General features: G+C 44.1%; 2 protein-coding genes across 2 annotated transcripts in view; both read right to left on the bottom strand.

Annotated features, from left to right (window-relative positions):
- The window catches only part of SLC30A5 (solute carrier family 30 member 5), a 174,109-nt gene that overhangs the window by 41,657 nt on the left and 115,828 nt on the right, over positions 1 to 16,624 (bottom strand). The gene's annotated exons all lie outside the window — the stretch shown is intronic.
- The window catches only part of SERINC5 (serine incorporator 5), a 43,953-nt gene continuing 30,549 nt past the window's right edge, over positions 3,221 to 16,624 (bottom strand). The window contains exons 8-12 of the mRNA XM_075526617.1: positions 16,154 to 16,280; positions 14,428 to 14,494; positions 11,107 to 11,146; positions 10,296 to 10,443; positions 3,221 to 9,992 (exon numbers count right to left, since the gene is read on the bottom strand). Of these exons, the coding sequence (XP_075382732.1) occupies positions 9,845 to 9,992; positions 10,296 to 10,443; positions 11,107 to 11,146; positions 14,428 to 14,494; positions 16,154 to 16,280 (530 nt within the window). The 3' untranslated portion in view covers positions 3,221 to 9,844. The remainder of the gene's footprint in view (positions 9,993 to 10,295; positions 10,444 to 11,106; positions 11,147 to 14,427; positions 14,495 to 16,153; positions 16,281 to 16,624) is intronic.

Raw genomic sequence — 16,624 nt, 5'->3', positions numbered from 1 at the left:
ACAAGAATACAGGGGAAGTGCTGAGTTAAATTACCAAGTGAGAGTATCAAAACAAAACAAAACAAAAAAAGTTTCCTGTTCTCAGTACAATAAAAATACCCTTAAGGTTTATGGTGCTATCAAGGGCTTGGGCTACGGGAAGAGTTTTTACCGCAGGCTCATCCACCGTTACCAAGGCTTCTGGGAGAAGGCGGCCCTGGGACCTGTCCCACGACGGATCCCAGCGTCCCACAGCAAAGAGCACAACGCAGGAGTGTTGCACTGGCACGGCGCTTCTGTTGCCGTGAAAAGCCGAAATCAGAACTCAATAGCCGGGATGACTATTAAGCAGGTATTCTTTATTGCAGCGCTGGGCAGCACTGGGGATCGCTCCGCCACAAGTGCTCCGACAAACAAGCAAGATCGCAGAGGTTATATGTTGCAAAATATACATATTCATAAGATTAATTTATATAAACATGAGATTTCTTGGAACTCATTAATATATGTAAATGTCCCTGACGCATGTGTACTTAAGTCCTTAGGTGGTCGTTAGGGATCCTCTGGTGGTCGTTGGAGGAAGTCAGTAGTCTTCATCACTCTGACCGCTGACTGAACTTTGTCTTTACGCATGCTCGGTCCATCTTTGTCTTGCTCATACCCTCCTTGCATATCCAAAATCAGGTGCTTCTTGTGTAGTTTCTCCTTATCAGCCCTTTCCAGGGACACAGGGCTTGAAGAATTCCTTTTTATCTATCTACATTGCAGCTATCTCAGCTAACCAAGGATTTAACACAGGCAAAGCATTCTTACTCTAATGATTAGGTCAAATAAAGAAAGCTCGTTAGCAATTCTGCTATCTAAGCTTACTGGCAAGCTAGGCCAAATTATCTGCGAAAGGGAGACTAAAAGGAAACATTGAGCAACCAAGATATTTACAGCATTTCTTTTTGTCTTTGGGATTTTAGCTCTTTTCACTTCATCGTGAAGGGTCCTCCAGTGTCAGTCCTCCTTTCCCCTTGGCTTCACCAAACCCAACTTCACTCACCAGGTTTTCAGTAGAGGATTGACAGGCTAGTTGCTTTGGAGCAACACAGCAGATTATGCTTAAAAGCAACACACAAATTATGCTTAAAAGATGAGAAAAAACATCTTTTTCTAGCTGAACGTGGGCTGTAACTGCAGTATCGTTCATTTATGAACAAGAACACAGACCATAAAGCAAGTTTACGTCTGCCTTATCCTGCACTTGCATTTCACTGGATGGAGCCCCTTCTCCAGGCAGAAACCCTCTCCGAGTGGTTTGGGCACAAGCCGGGCAGAAGGCAGCTACTCGTCCTACGCGCGCACACACCATGGTGCACCGCAGCCGGGGCCTGCAGTGCAAACCGTTTGCACAAGTGGTCTCCTCGCAGCCGATGCAGCAGGCCTGGCCCACCCTGACCTGCCTGCAGCACGTGCTGGTCAGGGCAGCACAGCACACACCAGCTCCATGAGAAAACATGACTGCAGCCGGCCTCCGGACCCCTGCCAGCCTCCGAACCTCCACCCAGCCCTCCCGTCTGCAGCTGGAGGCTCTGCTGCTGCAGCGGCTGGCAGGGAGCACTCCGGCCGTCTGCCACACCAGTTTGCCACCTTCGAGCTTGCCCATGTCCAGGCTCTCTTCCAGAGTACGCCACGGCCCTTGGCCACTGGAGGCTGGAAGATGAGATACAGGCTCTGGCTCTCGTGCTGTCAAAGGTAATTGTATGAAGCTTCTGACCTCCCTCGACAGAAAACATACTGGCTTCTTCAACTGGTAGCCACAGAAAGCAGTCACAGCTCAGACAGCCAGAACTTTCGTTTCAGAATGTGCTGTTGGGACCTTACACTGGGATGCCGGAGCTCACTATGTCTGTTGTGTTGACACACCAACTGCCAGGTAGCCTGCAAGTTCAGAACAGCAAAGTCCAGCTGTTGCAGACAAAGATTTGCCCCAAGGTCGTAATCCGGGCTTGGGAAACCTCCTGCCCCTCACATTCCCATCGGAGACTGCAGTCCCTGTGTATAAGGATTTAAACAAGCTCCTCTTGCACCACCACCTCTCTCTGGACAATTGTGCAATGCAGACACAGCTCCATGTGCGGCCCCTGGCAAGTAAAGACGCCGCAGTCCCACATCTGTAAAACTGAATGTGTAGTTCTCTCGTGCCCCACCGCCTGCGCAGGCTGCACTCAGCTGGAGCAGCAGCTGCAACTACTTTGGAGTTCAGAGTCCTGGGGCTCCTGCACCGGGGTCTAACATCTCACCGAAGGTTAACTCCTTCCTGTGTGCTGCAAACATGACGCATGCACTTCAAATGCTTCTGTTCCCTGAAGACCATCTCCTGGTTTGAAACACCAGAAGAGAACATCCTGCCAGGATGCTACAGGGTGGGGTGAAGCAGGGGTGGGCAGTGCGGTGGGAGGCTGCTGAGCAAAGGGGGTTGGCTCTCGCAGACCCTCAGCACCACTTGGGAACCGCTCTCTGCCTTGCACCTCAGTCAAAACGCATAGCCTCCCAGCTACGTGCACCAGAGCCGCACGGAGAATAGCAGCTGCCATTCAACCCTGTGAAACTTGGTCAGCAGTTTCTCAACCACAAGACCCCCGTACCCTGGTGTGGGTTTGGTCAGCTCTATGGCATGGGTGCAACCAGTACCGGCAGGCAGGCTGCAGCTGGCACATGCGGAAACAGGGCTCCACAAGAGCCCGAACACGGATGGTGAGAAGCGAGGGACCAGGACCCATGGGGACACAGCATTTTCCCTGGTGCGGATCTAGGTGTCAAATTCAATAGCTGCCCACCCCACCATCTGGGCAAATGAGAAAAAAATCTGAGTGAGAGCCTTGTTTCAAACAACTGCATGGGCTTCAGTGCTATACTTGGCCTGGAAACTATTTTGTTTGCACTGTCAGAGGTGTCTGACACAGCTCGGAGAGCTGGATTGTACAGAGCAGATGCCACGGACAAATCTGTGCAACCTGCCATCTTCCGAGATCACGCTCTGGAGGAGTACAAAAATAACGTGGACAGTGAAGCCATGTAATATTCCACAGGCCAACATTATTTTCGTTAAACAGCATCCAAATGCAGTGAACAAAAAAGATCAACCAACTTACTTTTGCTGGCTCAGTAACTGCTTAGCTCATATATTTATGTATTTTTCAAGTTTCTCCTAAAATGAGTTGACTTTTCAGCTTTTATATATCACAACAATTCATTTCAAATGTAAGAAAAACTTTATTGGTCCATTAAACATTGAATCTATAACAATACATTCACTCAGTATACAAAAGGGAAGTGTTCATTAAAACCATTAACATGCTTTAAAAAGGCAAAGCTGTTGACTATTTTACAATTAAGATCTTATAATTCTGAAATCTTTACCAATCCTTAAAAGTCAAAGTGTTACAGTTACTACAGATCACAACACTCGCAAAAAATGTTAAATAAACTAGCAAACCTCCACTTCACTGGGCTACAGCTTAATAAAATAAAACCACACATACACACAAAAAAGTTCCCTTGAGATATTAAGAACCTTGAAAAAGACTAATTAAAATCCCCTCATCGTTAAGAAAAAGTGTTTACATTTTGCCTGCTTTGCATCCAGTTTTTGAACGTGGCATATACGAGACTGAACACCACTCACTGGTGCTAAACAAAAAGCAGACAGTGAACCTATATGTTCCTAGTAAATATTTTCTCAGCTTGTATATGACAAGTTGAACAATCTTCTCTGAAAGTTAATTCTCCTCACTTTAAGTTTGCATGGATGTCCAACGACACCTAAGCACCTGGACATGTATCGGTAAGAGGAAAAATAAAGCTACGGTATGAGTAACGAGACATTATTTCCCCATAGCTTTCCAAAATTCTTCTTGGCTTCGCACTGAGGCTTCTCTGGCAAAAGCGCGGCTGCAGTGCTGCACCCCACAGCTCTGGCCCTGGAAGCTTTAAGCTGCTGGAGCGGTTTCAAAGCTGACGACTGTGCCTCTGAAGAAGTTTGTGCAAATGGCTGTACGCTACGGCACTGGGAGCTATCGGAGACCGGCTAACGGGGGGAAGCCAACGTGGCTTATATCTGAAATAAATTCCAACTTTTTAAAAATAACATTATTGAACAGGTGTGAAATGAGTCGAAACGAGGTTTGAGGAAAAAAAACCAAAACCAAACTGGATTTAAAGCCTATTTGAAACCTACAGAGTTTCTTTAGGCATTAGAAAGCAGCCATTATACCAGTCCCCAAATTTTCTACTTCAAACCCTGCGCAGTGTGTCTGCATCCCATCCTGGGGCACTCGGGCATTCTGCCATCAGGATGTTGAAAATGCAGATACATACCAGTTCCCAAGCTATGTATCCTGTTACGAGTACAAAAAGCCAAAGCTTTCTAAGCACTTGACCCCTGGCATTCCCTTGTACAGGCATGTGAAACACTCAATTCAAACTACTGTTTGCGAAATTGAAAACACAAAGTAAAATGTCATGGCACTGATTATGTGTTTTCCTCCCACAAGGACTTGTAGGCCACTTCAGAAAACAAGGAAGCAGTTTTCACAAAGGAAAACCGATCCATATAATAAACTACGATCTTGACTTTGCTTCAGCACTGCAGGCTGTCCTGCTATAAAAAGGAAAGGATCAACAAGAGCTGGCAAAGAAGTCTTTGCTAGTTTCTAGCACCAAAGACATCTCTCTTGACAGGAAGCAGAATGGGAGTGAAGCAGGTTTACAATGCCTTTAAAAAACAAATCCCAAGAGAAAAAGGCAAATAAAATGAGGAGATACAGCCTGCAAGCAAAAGACATTGCTTCTAAAGCCCAGAAGGAAAGACGAGAGCAAAATTTTAGTTGCAGATGATCTCGTTCACCTAGCCACACAGGTACAGTCTCGTGGTATTTTGCTTTATCAACTTAGTTAGGAGCAAAGCCTAACCGTTTATAGCATAAAATCTTTATAGCACGTTCAAAAAGCAGTCAGTGGATTATTTTGTTACCGATCTGTTCAGAGATGCCCATGATACTGTGGGCTGCTAGCCAAAGTTCAAGCAGCACTATCCTGAGTTCCCAAATTTTCCTGATGGCATTGGTCAAAACCAGGGAAGTGTTAAAAACCAGCTTTTTCGCAAGTGCAACAGTTGCTTCATTAATAGCCCAGAAATGGCTGCACCAGTGGCTGATGAAGCAGTTATACGTGCATAGTTTATAATCTCAAAGCGCTTCTAGATTTGTAAAAAGGTGCTAAAACACAAAATAAATAAATAAATACACATGCAGTGTTTATGATTCTGTGAGGGGATAAGCCCTCTCTCTGGACTACGCATACATTAGCGACACTGAATTACCCGTTTCAGACAAAAATGGCCCAACCCAGCCAGGATTTACCGAATTAGCTGGGCACTTACGAGCTTTTTGAACCTCATAGCAATGCCTGAAGTACAAAGCTAAGAGCATCGCAAACATGTAATAACTCTGATGTGTGATCACAGTGGAGTTCCTTACTTGGCATCCAGTTGCAAGGCCTGCCTGCACGCTTTGAGGAACTAGGTGGTAAACAGCAAACAAGCGTATGAATCTGCTTTCCACATGTTCTTTGTAAGGTTTTATGGTCTCATTTGTCAGTCCAGGTCTTTGGATTCAGACTTGCTCCCCGAGTCAGTCCCATTAATTTTACCTCAAAAAAGAACCAGTCACAACTGCAGCTCTTGGTTGCCTTCATGAGAAAAACTAAAACTGTTCCAGTCTCAGACAGCAATGCAGCAGTGAGGTTCCAAATAACCTTTCTTTCGATGGCAAATTTGAAAAAGTAGGAAAACGCCAATAAAATTGTTTTACCTTCCCAGCAGAACTAACTTCTGCCAACATGGTCTGTTCCTCCAAGAGTCCATTAAACGATAGCATAAGTTCAAATTCAAGTTTAACTTAACAAGAGGAAACTTAGTACAGGACATGTTCTCTACTCTTCCTGTCTTTGTAACAACAGCTTCCTCACTTCACACAGCCCAAAAATACTAGGAGCCAGAAATGCTGCACCACTCACCTACATCCGGGAACAAACTCAATGAACAGATGTGGCACAAGGCAGGACAGACACCACACAGCTACCTGCCTCAAGCAGAGCCGTTACCTGTCCTTTCAGGTATGGGGAGAGAAAGCTAACTGTTTACGGTTTAAATGTAAATGCAAGCAACAACTACTCAGTTATTTGCAACAGCATGAGGCTATTTGTGAGTCTTCCCAGTTTGCCTTCCACGGCACAGTAATATCTGAATCAGTCTCACCCCCAGAGGTTTGTCAAGCACAGATTATTTGGTCTTCCACATGCACCACGGGTCTGGCTGTGTCCTGTACACACTGCTGTAACATACAAGGCAGCATCACCCAGTCGCAGGCTCAGCTCAGGTTTTCCAGTTCCAGTGCCACCTGAATTATTGGCTATCACAGCAGTAGGTATGAAGGCACTTCTTAAAAGGTTTTAAAAGCCCATTTGCATGAACTGTTTGGAATCTATGAATGGGGCATTTGAATCCTCCACCCTAGCCGAGGATTTTATTAAGCAGTTGCACATGGAAGTTCACAGTACAGATTTTACAGCGAACGCTAAGGCTGTAACGTTTGCCTGGCCAGCAGGAAGCCGTGCCTCATTGAGGAACTAGAGGCTTTGCACACCCAGGTGCCCCCAGTTACTGATTCCTTAGAAAGGCCTGGAGACCCATAGCTGGATCTGGGGCCACAGCATGGACACACAGGTCCACAAAGTTATTTCTGGGGTCTTCTTCCACAACGTCTGCTCAGAAGCAGACAAAGCAGTGTAGTCAGGCACTGCCCCATTCCCACCATACATATACCCACAGATCTAGACACTTCAGGTCAATAGTTGGTGGAAGGGAAGGATGAAGTAGCAACTCAGTGAGGCGAGTGCTGTATAAGAAGAATGGACTCATGCCTCACTGTGGACTTTTCTCTTACAACCCTGTGTCCTCTGTGCAAAACCTATTTCCTTAAATACAAACTATAAAAAAAATGAGCACAAGGAGGTGCAGGAAGTCCTTATGCAAGCAGATACTGCCTCCAGTATTTATGCCTCCACAAAATAAGTGTTTTCATAAACAAATAACAGCATCTATTGGCCAAGATATGTATTAAGATCATCTACATTTGTGACTGTAGCGCTATCAGACGTTACAGTCTTCAGATGTTATGAGACGTTATCAGCGTTATCTGATAACAGGCATGTTATCAGAATCAGAGAACAGTTACCATTCCCTGCCTTATAACTTGACATAGTGCATGCCTTCTGTAGAGCTCCTTGCCCAGATTGTTCTGTTATAAAAAACATTGCTAATTTTAAAAAAGCACGCCTGGTTTCTCTTAGTACAACACATATGGCACTAGAAGGCAACTCCTGCGAGCCTCTATACTTTAGGGTACAGCATTCGCCAAGGGAGGAGCAAGACCCCGGACTATCTCAGCTGCAGCTCACAGCTCTAGCACTGGATCAAGACTGTTTGTCAGAATAGCTGCTATGAGTTAGGTGGGACAACTGTTCGTCATCATTGCACAGCCATAAGCTCTTACCTTAGAGATGGGACAGATAAAGGCTTCTAGATTGCGAATGCATTAACAAAGGCCTTTTTCTGTTGCAGAAGGATCTGCGTGGCTGGACTCCAAATACAGGCAGAGACATACTAATGGGCCCCCATGCTAGCAGAGCTCTTGGCGAGATCAGAACCTCTCAGCAGAAGCAAAAGAAAAGAAAAAAACCTGCCTCCCTCTCCAGAGCTATTTGTTGCTTTTCTAACTCAATGTCAAAGCTAAGCGTCAACTGCTTTTTTTCCTCTAGGTGCAAACAAGGAGAAGAGCAGCAAGAAAGTCACCTCTAGATAGACTCCTCCTTGCTCAGATCTCATGACAGATGTATTCTGAGGCTCCTAATCACTGGGGTAGGTGGTATAAGTATATAGGGCTGCAGACCTGTAGCTTTTGTTTGAGGTAAGAGTGCATGGGGTTGGGAACATCGCACCCCTATCAAGCTCCCAGCAGGACAGAAGCCCTAGGATACCATAGCAACAAGGCAGCTAAAAATGGTAATGAAAACAAGAGCAGAACTGACATCTGTTACATTAGGATTACTCACCAGGTGTGCATTAGCCATCAAGTATTGCAACAGAACAAATTAAGGCATGCAAATATTTTGACCATCTCACTGGCCTCTACGTTGTGCTTTGATTTGTTTTGCAGAAAGCATTGGGTGAAGATTTAAGGCTCAATCATATTTCAAAAAAGGAACTGCTAAATCGGTTGACTTTGTTTATATCCTGCATATTTCACATTGTATGTGTATATATACATATAGCGAGAGAGAGAAGACAAACCTCTGGGACTAGCATAAGTCATGAATTCATCCCACCGGAATGTAGATGGCTATAGCAGGTTCAACCTTATTCAGCATTTAGGACATCTGAGCTGTTGTTCTACCACCAAATCATCTGCTTGAAGCAAACAGAAGTGACATGGTAGGGTTTAATATTGTCAAGTCAGTCATTTGTACTAAGGCAGCTGCTGTTACATTTGTGTCTTCTGGTTTTGTTTTTCTGACTGCTTACCCCACTGCTTGGAATAGGAGTTCTCCAAAAGAAGTTTAGTCTCCATTAATAGATTGGTTGGCTAAGTCCCATTGCAACAGCAAAACTAACATCAACAGAGGAGTATAAAAATATAGCAGTTAGAAAGAATACCTTCCAACCAACACACAGGCAGAAAAGGAAGATGACGCGCTATAGTCCTTTTCTGACCATCAATACATTTAAAATATTATAAAATTAGTAATGGAAACAGAACTGAAGGTCCTGGGAGATCTTTCGACACAAGTTGAAACAGCAGGGTAGAAAAGTAAAAGAGCACTCCACTTTTAAATTTAACAGCAACTGGCAGTGCTCCTGTATTTAGCATTTTCTTAACAGCAAACATTCTGAATAAAGAATGTACCGTATCTTAAATCCCTGTGCAGTACACACAGCTTGCAGTTTAAGTAAGCTGGCAAAGCGAAGTTGGACAAAATTCAATTTAAGAATTTGTATGTAGAACTCCCCTTCTGTTACCAACTGAACCAGATCTGAATTGCATAAAATATTCAGGTGCCTTTTAAAGTTATAATAGAATAAATACTCTATTATCATTGGTACATTCCTTTCTCAATCTAGGTATACAATAACTTAATATATTTAATATTTAGATAAACAATTTTTTAGTAGATGCTTTGGCAGTCAGATTCTTACATATTCTCTATTTCTACAGAAGTATTTTGTTACGTTTTTGGAAAAAAATATCTGGATACTACTTACAAGAATTATATGCTGTACAAAACAGCAGTCCAAATCATCACTGCAAACTGTAAAAGACACAGTTAATAAAAGAGTATAAAAAGGAATGCGTATTTGCTAGAAGATATCCAACATTCACAGGAAGGAAGAAGATACATCTGCACCATGATTTTTTCTTTTCTTGCTAATGAAGCCAGAGAAAGATTGTCAGTTATTTGAAAAGCATTTCACTTATTCCAGTTTATGCGATCGCTGTGTTTCCTACACTCCACACATCAGCACTACAAAGTTTTGGAACAGATTTGTCCCCTTGGGCAATACTTGTTCATAACAATTAAAAAAGGTAAAAAAAGTCTTAAATCATTTGTTTAGTCTGGCTAAAAAGTTACTAACTGGTACATTACAGTAAGTGGGCAATAGGTGTTTCCTCATTACAAAATGACTGTTGTATTTTATTTGGGGGGGGGGGGAGAGAGAATAAAAAGAAAAGAAAAAAACACAGAAGGACCTTCTGAGTGTTCACACTGAGAACTCTCTGGCTGGGCAACAGAGTGGAGCAATAAGAGTCCAAAGGTAGAGACAGACACAAACCCAACAGGAGACCATCTTAATCCAGAAGATGGACCAGGTTCCGGTGAAGAATTTTTCAATCTGAGCACTTTCATAACTGTTAAGGGGGAAAAAAAAAAAGGAAGTAATAAACTCACTATTCATATCTCAGACTGCCGTAGCCTCTGTTTTTCCAAGTGGGTCACAGACTTCAACTAGGTTAACCCAGACATGACGCAGGGGAGACCAGCCCTCTATAGAGCAAAATCTTGCTCAAGAATCGCCTGGGAAAGACTTGCAATGTCTCTTCCAGCTTCTTACATAAGGAGAGGAGACACACTAACAGCAGAAGTTCCCATTCACGTCTACCCTCTCAACGCAGAGAGACATTAATTTCTCAGCTTTAAAGAAATACACTTACTGGAACCAATGAGTTACTGTCATCATCACGTAGAGCGAAGCCAAGAAGAAAACGAAGTGGAAGTAGGCATAACTGTACACTGTGCCTTTCTTCTCATCGTAAATCACAGTCTGGCCTCCCCTTTTTTCAACGTGCTCTTCAGCATCAGCTGTAAGAGACAGGAAACAAGAAAGCTTTTGCAAATGTAATGAGAACTGAAAACAGCAGCTGGCTTCATGAAGAACACAGCAAAACATCTATGGTGTGATTTAGGAAAGCATGATACAGAGCAACACTTGGAACATTTCCTTGCCCTCAGGGCATGGGCCTAAGCCTTTAGCAAAAGAAAGTGGACTGCCACCGAAATCCTGCTTTGTAACAGCTTCCTGGCCTACTGGCTAGTTTTTGAGCATTTAGGCCATTTAAATTGCTCTACCTGTACAATATTATTCTGGCAAGACCAAGCTGATAAGGTCTGCAAACACGACACTCCCTTCTTTACCCACTCCTGAACTACAGTTCCTGCAGAGCTGCTGAGCCAAAAATCCAGCAGTCACACCCACAAGCATGCAAAGAGCACAGATTACTCTTTGTACGTTGCCGTAATGAAATGTTCTTCAAGGAATTATTAACTAGCCTGTTGTTTTAAAATGGTACTGTTACATCTCTTGCTTTCTTCCCTATCCTAACTGTGAGTACTTCAGCTGCTTCAGTCAGATATGCTACAGAATGAGGATACAAGCAGCTCTCCATCTGCAGCTGTGTCCTTACTCTCTTAGCTTTGGTCTGAAAGCCACAATTGAGGTAAATTGTGCAGTGAAAATGTAATTACCGTCTCCGTCAGGCACGCAGCAAAAGCAGCAACGAGCTACCTGTGGAACAGACAACAGGAAGGGTAAGAGTCTGTGCTACAGCAAAGAAGCAGAAAAGTTGGTGAAGGAAGGTCTGTTAAGTCTACGTTTACAGACACTAATTTAGAAAAGTCTGGTTTGTATTTCCAACCAGCACAAAACTCAAATTAGGATCTGCCAAGTAGTTCATAACAGCAGTTTCTAAGCTTCGGAAAAACCTCCTCAGTAAGATTTGGAGCAAATTAACCATTCTTTAAGAATTACTCTACCCATTTTACGTAACTCCGGGTCAAACACTGGTGCAAATAATTATGACAAAATGGTGGAAAAGCTACAGTAAAGCGGCTGCACATTAGTAGTTCAGAGGGGACTTACCTCTTCAGACTCGCATCTAAGTGCTTTTTAAATAAAAAATTTCTCTACTGAAATGAAAGTATAAGGAACTTTTAAAACCCTGCTGCATGGATTGGAGATCACAACTGCACAAGCATAAGTCAGAAATGTACTTATCTTTGCAAGATTTTGCTGAAATGGAGCCAGAATGAGTACAAGCAGAATAAGTAAAAGAGAAAGCTGGTTTTACTGCTTTCTTTAAATTAAGAGGTTTTTTTTTTTAAACTAATGGAAAAAGGAAAGCTGAAATTTACACTTCTTGGGTTGAGTGGTAATGTAAATGGGAAAAGGGTGCTGACCATCCAATAAATATGTAAGTAAGTGCATTTTCTGCACCAGACCACAGTACAAGTCAGCACTTTCTGCAGTGCATCACCAACATTATTTGTTCTGATAAAATCCTACTCTGGGATTTATTTTGGTTGTGGTCTGATGAAGACAATGAACCCTGTTGGGAAAATTCCTTTCCCTAACTATTATACCAATCAGTCTTTATAGTATGAAAGTGTATTAACTTTGTTAACATATATTAGTTCACAGTATACACTGCAATGTAATGAGGTAGAGGAGTTTTACTGGAGACACTGGTATTGTTCATGCTTGCAAAACAAACTAAAGGACAACCCAGCCCTGGAAATAAGGACTTTGCTTCTTGGAAGCTTAGAGCTGTCCATGAGGGATAAAAGATACTCCTGGACAACTAAGATAATGCCAGTATCCTAGCCCCTCTAACACATCTTTGAAACCCTCCCAGCACCATAGATAAGTAACTATCGCAAGACTGACTCCAGGGACGTCTGGATCAATAGACAAGTGGCAAGAACGCTGCAGAAATACAGTTGCTTTGCTAAGTTTTACTATGACTAGTAATTGGTGGTGTGGCTGTTAGTGATTAGTCAAATCATGCTGTAACTGAATGCTTGAAGGGTATAAGGACCCTGTGCAAAACCACATTCGGGGTGCCCACATTCATGGGACACGTCATGCACATGAATAAATATTTACCCTTGCAATTCTATATTTTGCGTTCTAGCCTCTCTCCTCAGTCGACACAGGCTAGTTGCAAGTTTTCCTAACACCCCCAAAAATCAGATAGTAAGCCTTTAAGGTAAAGCATCCAACAGAAACATCAAATGGCGGTTTTTACCCTGTGTATCCATGATTACATGTACTCACTGGGTCCATAAACTCACGAAAAGCCAAAAAGCTCATTCTTTTTTAAAAGACTGGCTGAGACTTTAAATAAAACCGTTATTCTGTGTCTCTTTTCTACTGCTGTGCCAAGCCTCACCTACAGCATCAGGCTGAGCTCCCCTTGGGCTGCACTCACATTCTGAAGCAAGTGCTGGGTTCCCTCAAACTTTTTAATCAGTTGCAATTAAGTCCTCGCACACACAAAGTGATGCAATTAGCAACGCTGGCACACATACTGCTACCCTTCTCTTCAGCACAGATGCCGACAGACCCTCTGTACACCAGAAGCAACTGCAGAGCCACGTTCCCGCTCCCGGCCAGGAGACAAAGGCCCTTTGCCACAGGGAAGGCAATCAGTGCCATTTCTTTATATTTATGTTCAGCGGCTCTTGTACTGCTCTTTAAAACCAAGCGGTCCGGAAATAATCCCGTTGGCAAGCTCTGGGGCAGATGAGCTGGACCTTCCCGGGGAGGGGGCTGCATCCAGCGTCCCTGCTGTGCCAGCCGCCCCCAGCCTGCCCGCTGCTCCCGGGGCACACCGCAGCCCCAAGCCCTTCGCACCAGACCTCTTTCGGCGTAGGGCTGGCTGAGGAAGGTGGGTGGGCGTGAAGGGCAGCTGTTTTCTCTCCGGTCACCCCCGCCCCGGCCTCCCCCTCCTCAGCAGAGGGTGCGAAGGCGCAGGTCCTGCCCGGATCTGCCCGAGGCGGGCTGGGCCACGTCTGGGTGATGGGTGCTGAGCTGCTGGCAGGCTGCCGGCTGTGAGGGCTGGGGCCGGTGCGAGGAGCCACCGGGCACATGGCTCCTCAGCGCTGGCACCCGCGCCGTGTCCAGTCGCACCGTCCTGCCAGAGGGATGCTCCTCCTGCACTGACACGCTCCCACAGCGTTGTGCTTCCCCACACCCAGCTACTGCACACACCAAGTGCCTCAGCAGATACTTCTGCATTTTTGGATTCTCACAAACACTGATTAAAGACTTGAAAAATAGAAGTTAAGACTGCAGATGCAAGTAACACCAACATAGAGAGAGCTAGGGATGGAGGTTCATCCTCCAAACAGACACATGCATTTGAAAAGTGACACTAGCAAGCCTCAGTAAGGGGTAACTGTTACTTAGCAAAAACCCAGTCATTTCCCAGTGTTTCTGGGTGTTCCCAGGATAAGAGGGCCAAAGAAATACGCAGGTGGAATGAAGAAAGCTGTACTGCTGAAACAAGGACAAGAAATACAATCCGAGATGAAATTACAGGCAAAAAGAAAGGAAGTAGGTACGTGTGGAAATAAAAATAAGAGATAGGAACTTGGGATCATAGTCAGTTGCTATGAGAACTAAGGCAACCAGGACTGAAAATGTTCACGAACGCCTCCACTTCTTTTTCTGACAGCTTCCCAGCAGACCTTTCCTTTAAATGAGAGGACATGAGCGGTGTGGAGCACAACAAGATTTACAGGAAGTGTGCAGGATGTTAAATAAACTGCAAGAGCAGCAAATTACTTCAGTACATAAAGGCACCTCCACGGGACCAGCAAAAGCTGCAGAAGGGCCAATGTAGACGAGTGTTCTGACCACTCCATACCCAGAGGCATGTAGCATGCATGCTAGGAACAAGCTTTTGTTTTCACGTAGTGACAGATTACTTAGCTATGAAAACAACAGCAAGAAAAGCACGTGAGGAAGTCTGCACAGAAATCCTGTGGGAGGAAGTAAGAACTCACTTCAGTTTCAGGTGTTGGATATATTCCCCTCAGTGCCTCTGAGCTTGCACGTGTTGTTGAGGTCAAACTAGGAGCAAAAGAAGATAGCATCAAAACCCTCCGCATAAGTATAAGCCCAACAGGGTGATTTTTCAACACCACAGCAAACATAGTCTACTCCCATGTCTAAACTCAGCATTTGCCTGGATATAGCATCAAGCACTAAGCATGTGAAAAGTTTGTTCTGCACCAGTATAAACCAGCCTGACAGACAGCCACTGGCCAACTCAGGCTGAGTCACAAGCTTAAAAGTAGGTCACTCCTGAAAGCTGGTGATTCCATCACCATCAAACAGCTAAGCGTTCCAATTTGCAAGTCAGAAGAGATCTCCCCTGCTGTGCACAGCCAATGCTTTTATATTAACTTCACAGCCATCACTTTGGCTCAACGTTTCTGTAAAGGCTTTGCCAACGAAGTAACAGGTCACTGGCAGCAGTCAGTTTTCAAAAGTAAATTACCAGCCACTATTGTCAGTGTACCAGTTGCTGGAATCACTTTCTTGCATGCTTGTAGTTGTCGGAGGGGGACGGGGCGGGGGGGGGGGGGGGGATCCTTTCTAGTTTCGCCTGATTAGCAACATTTCCTGCCCAACCTTCTCCTTTCAGGATGTGTAATGCAAACTTCCCATTACCCACAGGGAGGCGTGTGTTAATGCTTTGCTGTACACACTGAGCCTTAGTAAGCAATACTTAAAAACATTGCTCTTGAAGGCCTTATCTCCCCACCTACAGGGTGGACTTCCCCTGCAGGCTACCTGAAGGTTGTCTGCATTACCCAAACACCTTCCTGAAGCACTGGAAATACTGTTCTAATGTGAACTAGATCTCTGATACGTGATATACATATTTTTGATATCAGAATTAAATGGAACACATACGCATATTTGATAGCAGAAGAGTAGCTGTGCTACCTCTTCAGAAAGTCTCTCGTTTTCACTTCAAAATTATGAAGGAGTTTCAGTATGTGAATTTTGAAGTGCACTGATTGAGAAGCAGAACCTGCTCAAAACGCTGCCGCACATAGGCAGTGCTGTCTCCTGGCAACCCGCACAGCCAAAAGAAGTGATGCATCACCTTTCAATCACCAGCAGCTGCCCCCCTCCCCGTCCCGGAGCGTGACTTAATTTATTAATGCGAGCTGCAATAATACAAGGTGAGCATCACAACTCTATGGGCACAAACATATTTTTGGGCAGGAGATCACTGGCAAATCCAGATGGCTCATCACTTGTTCAAAGGAAGCCCTAAACCCTCCCAAACAGTTTTGTTTGTTTTAAAGACCCTCAAGGAACACTTACAGCCTCTGCCAGGAGGCTACAGAAATTTCAGATAGCTTTTTTAGATGGACATAACTGCATAGAGTTTTTTTTCTAGAAAGAGTAGATACAGAATCAAAGCAGCCTGAGACTGTTTGGGATCATGGACAGCTGGAATTTTTTTCCCTCCACCTCTAAATTGCTCTATTTAGTTTTAACGGAATATATTTGTTTCAAAGTTACATTATCTTGTTGAACATTTTTGGCTAAAACATCTAACTATTCTGAAACTAAGGAGAATATGAACCTTCCAGCTCAATTCTATTCTGCTTCTCCCTGTTACTTTGTCTGGATGAGGCCTGCTATAAGCCTTCGCTAGCTGGACCACAACATTGCATTTACAGTCAGGTAACTGCAAACCCCCAGACTTACCAAGAATATAAAATGCAGCCAAACAAAATGGTAGTACCCAGGCCAGTAACCAGGTTTTCATCTCTGTGCAGGCCTTGGCTAAATTCAGGTACACAGATTGTGATGTTCTGATTGTTTTCATCCAGGACTTCACAAAACAAAAGAAACAAAGAGAACAGTTAGCAAAGCTCGTTTCACTGCATTTCAAAGTAGTCTTCAGACTGAAGATTTTCAGCAAAATATTTTTATTACTTCAGACACTGGGTAGGTACACTTCAGTGGTTTCTATCTATCTTTTAAAAAGATCATACAGGAAAAAATTCTGTAAATCTGACACATTCTGTGTTTTGGGCAAAACAAAAATGCAACTTAGTAGGGTACTAAAATTTCTTGTTTGACCAGAGCAGACAAACAAGGAAAAAGACTGGTGAACTAAGAAGTTGGAAGTTTACCAACACTTCACCCAGGACTACAGAGCCTTATAACACCAAG

The sequence above is a fragment of the Mycteria americana genome, chromosome Z (assembly GCF_035582795.1).
Source record: "Mycteria americana isolate JAX WOST 10 ecotype Jacksonville Zoo and Gardens chromosome Z, USCA_MyAme_1.0, whole genome shotgun sequence".
Lineage (NCBI taxonomy): Eukaryota > Metazoa > Chordata > Aves > Ciconiiformes > Ciconiidae > Mycteria > Mycteria americana.
This window is presented reverse-complemented; position numbering and strand designations above follow the sequence as displayed.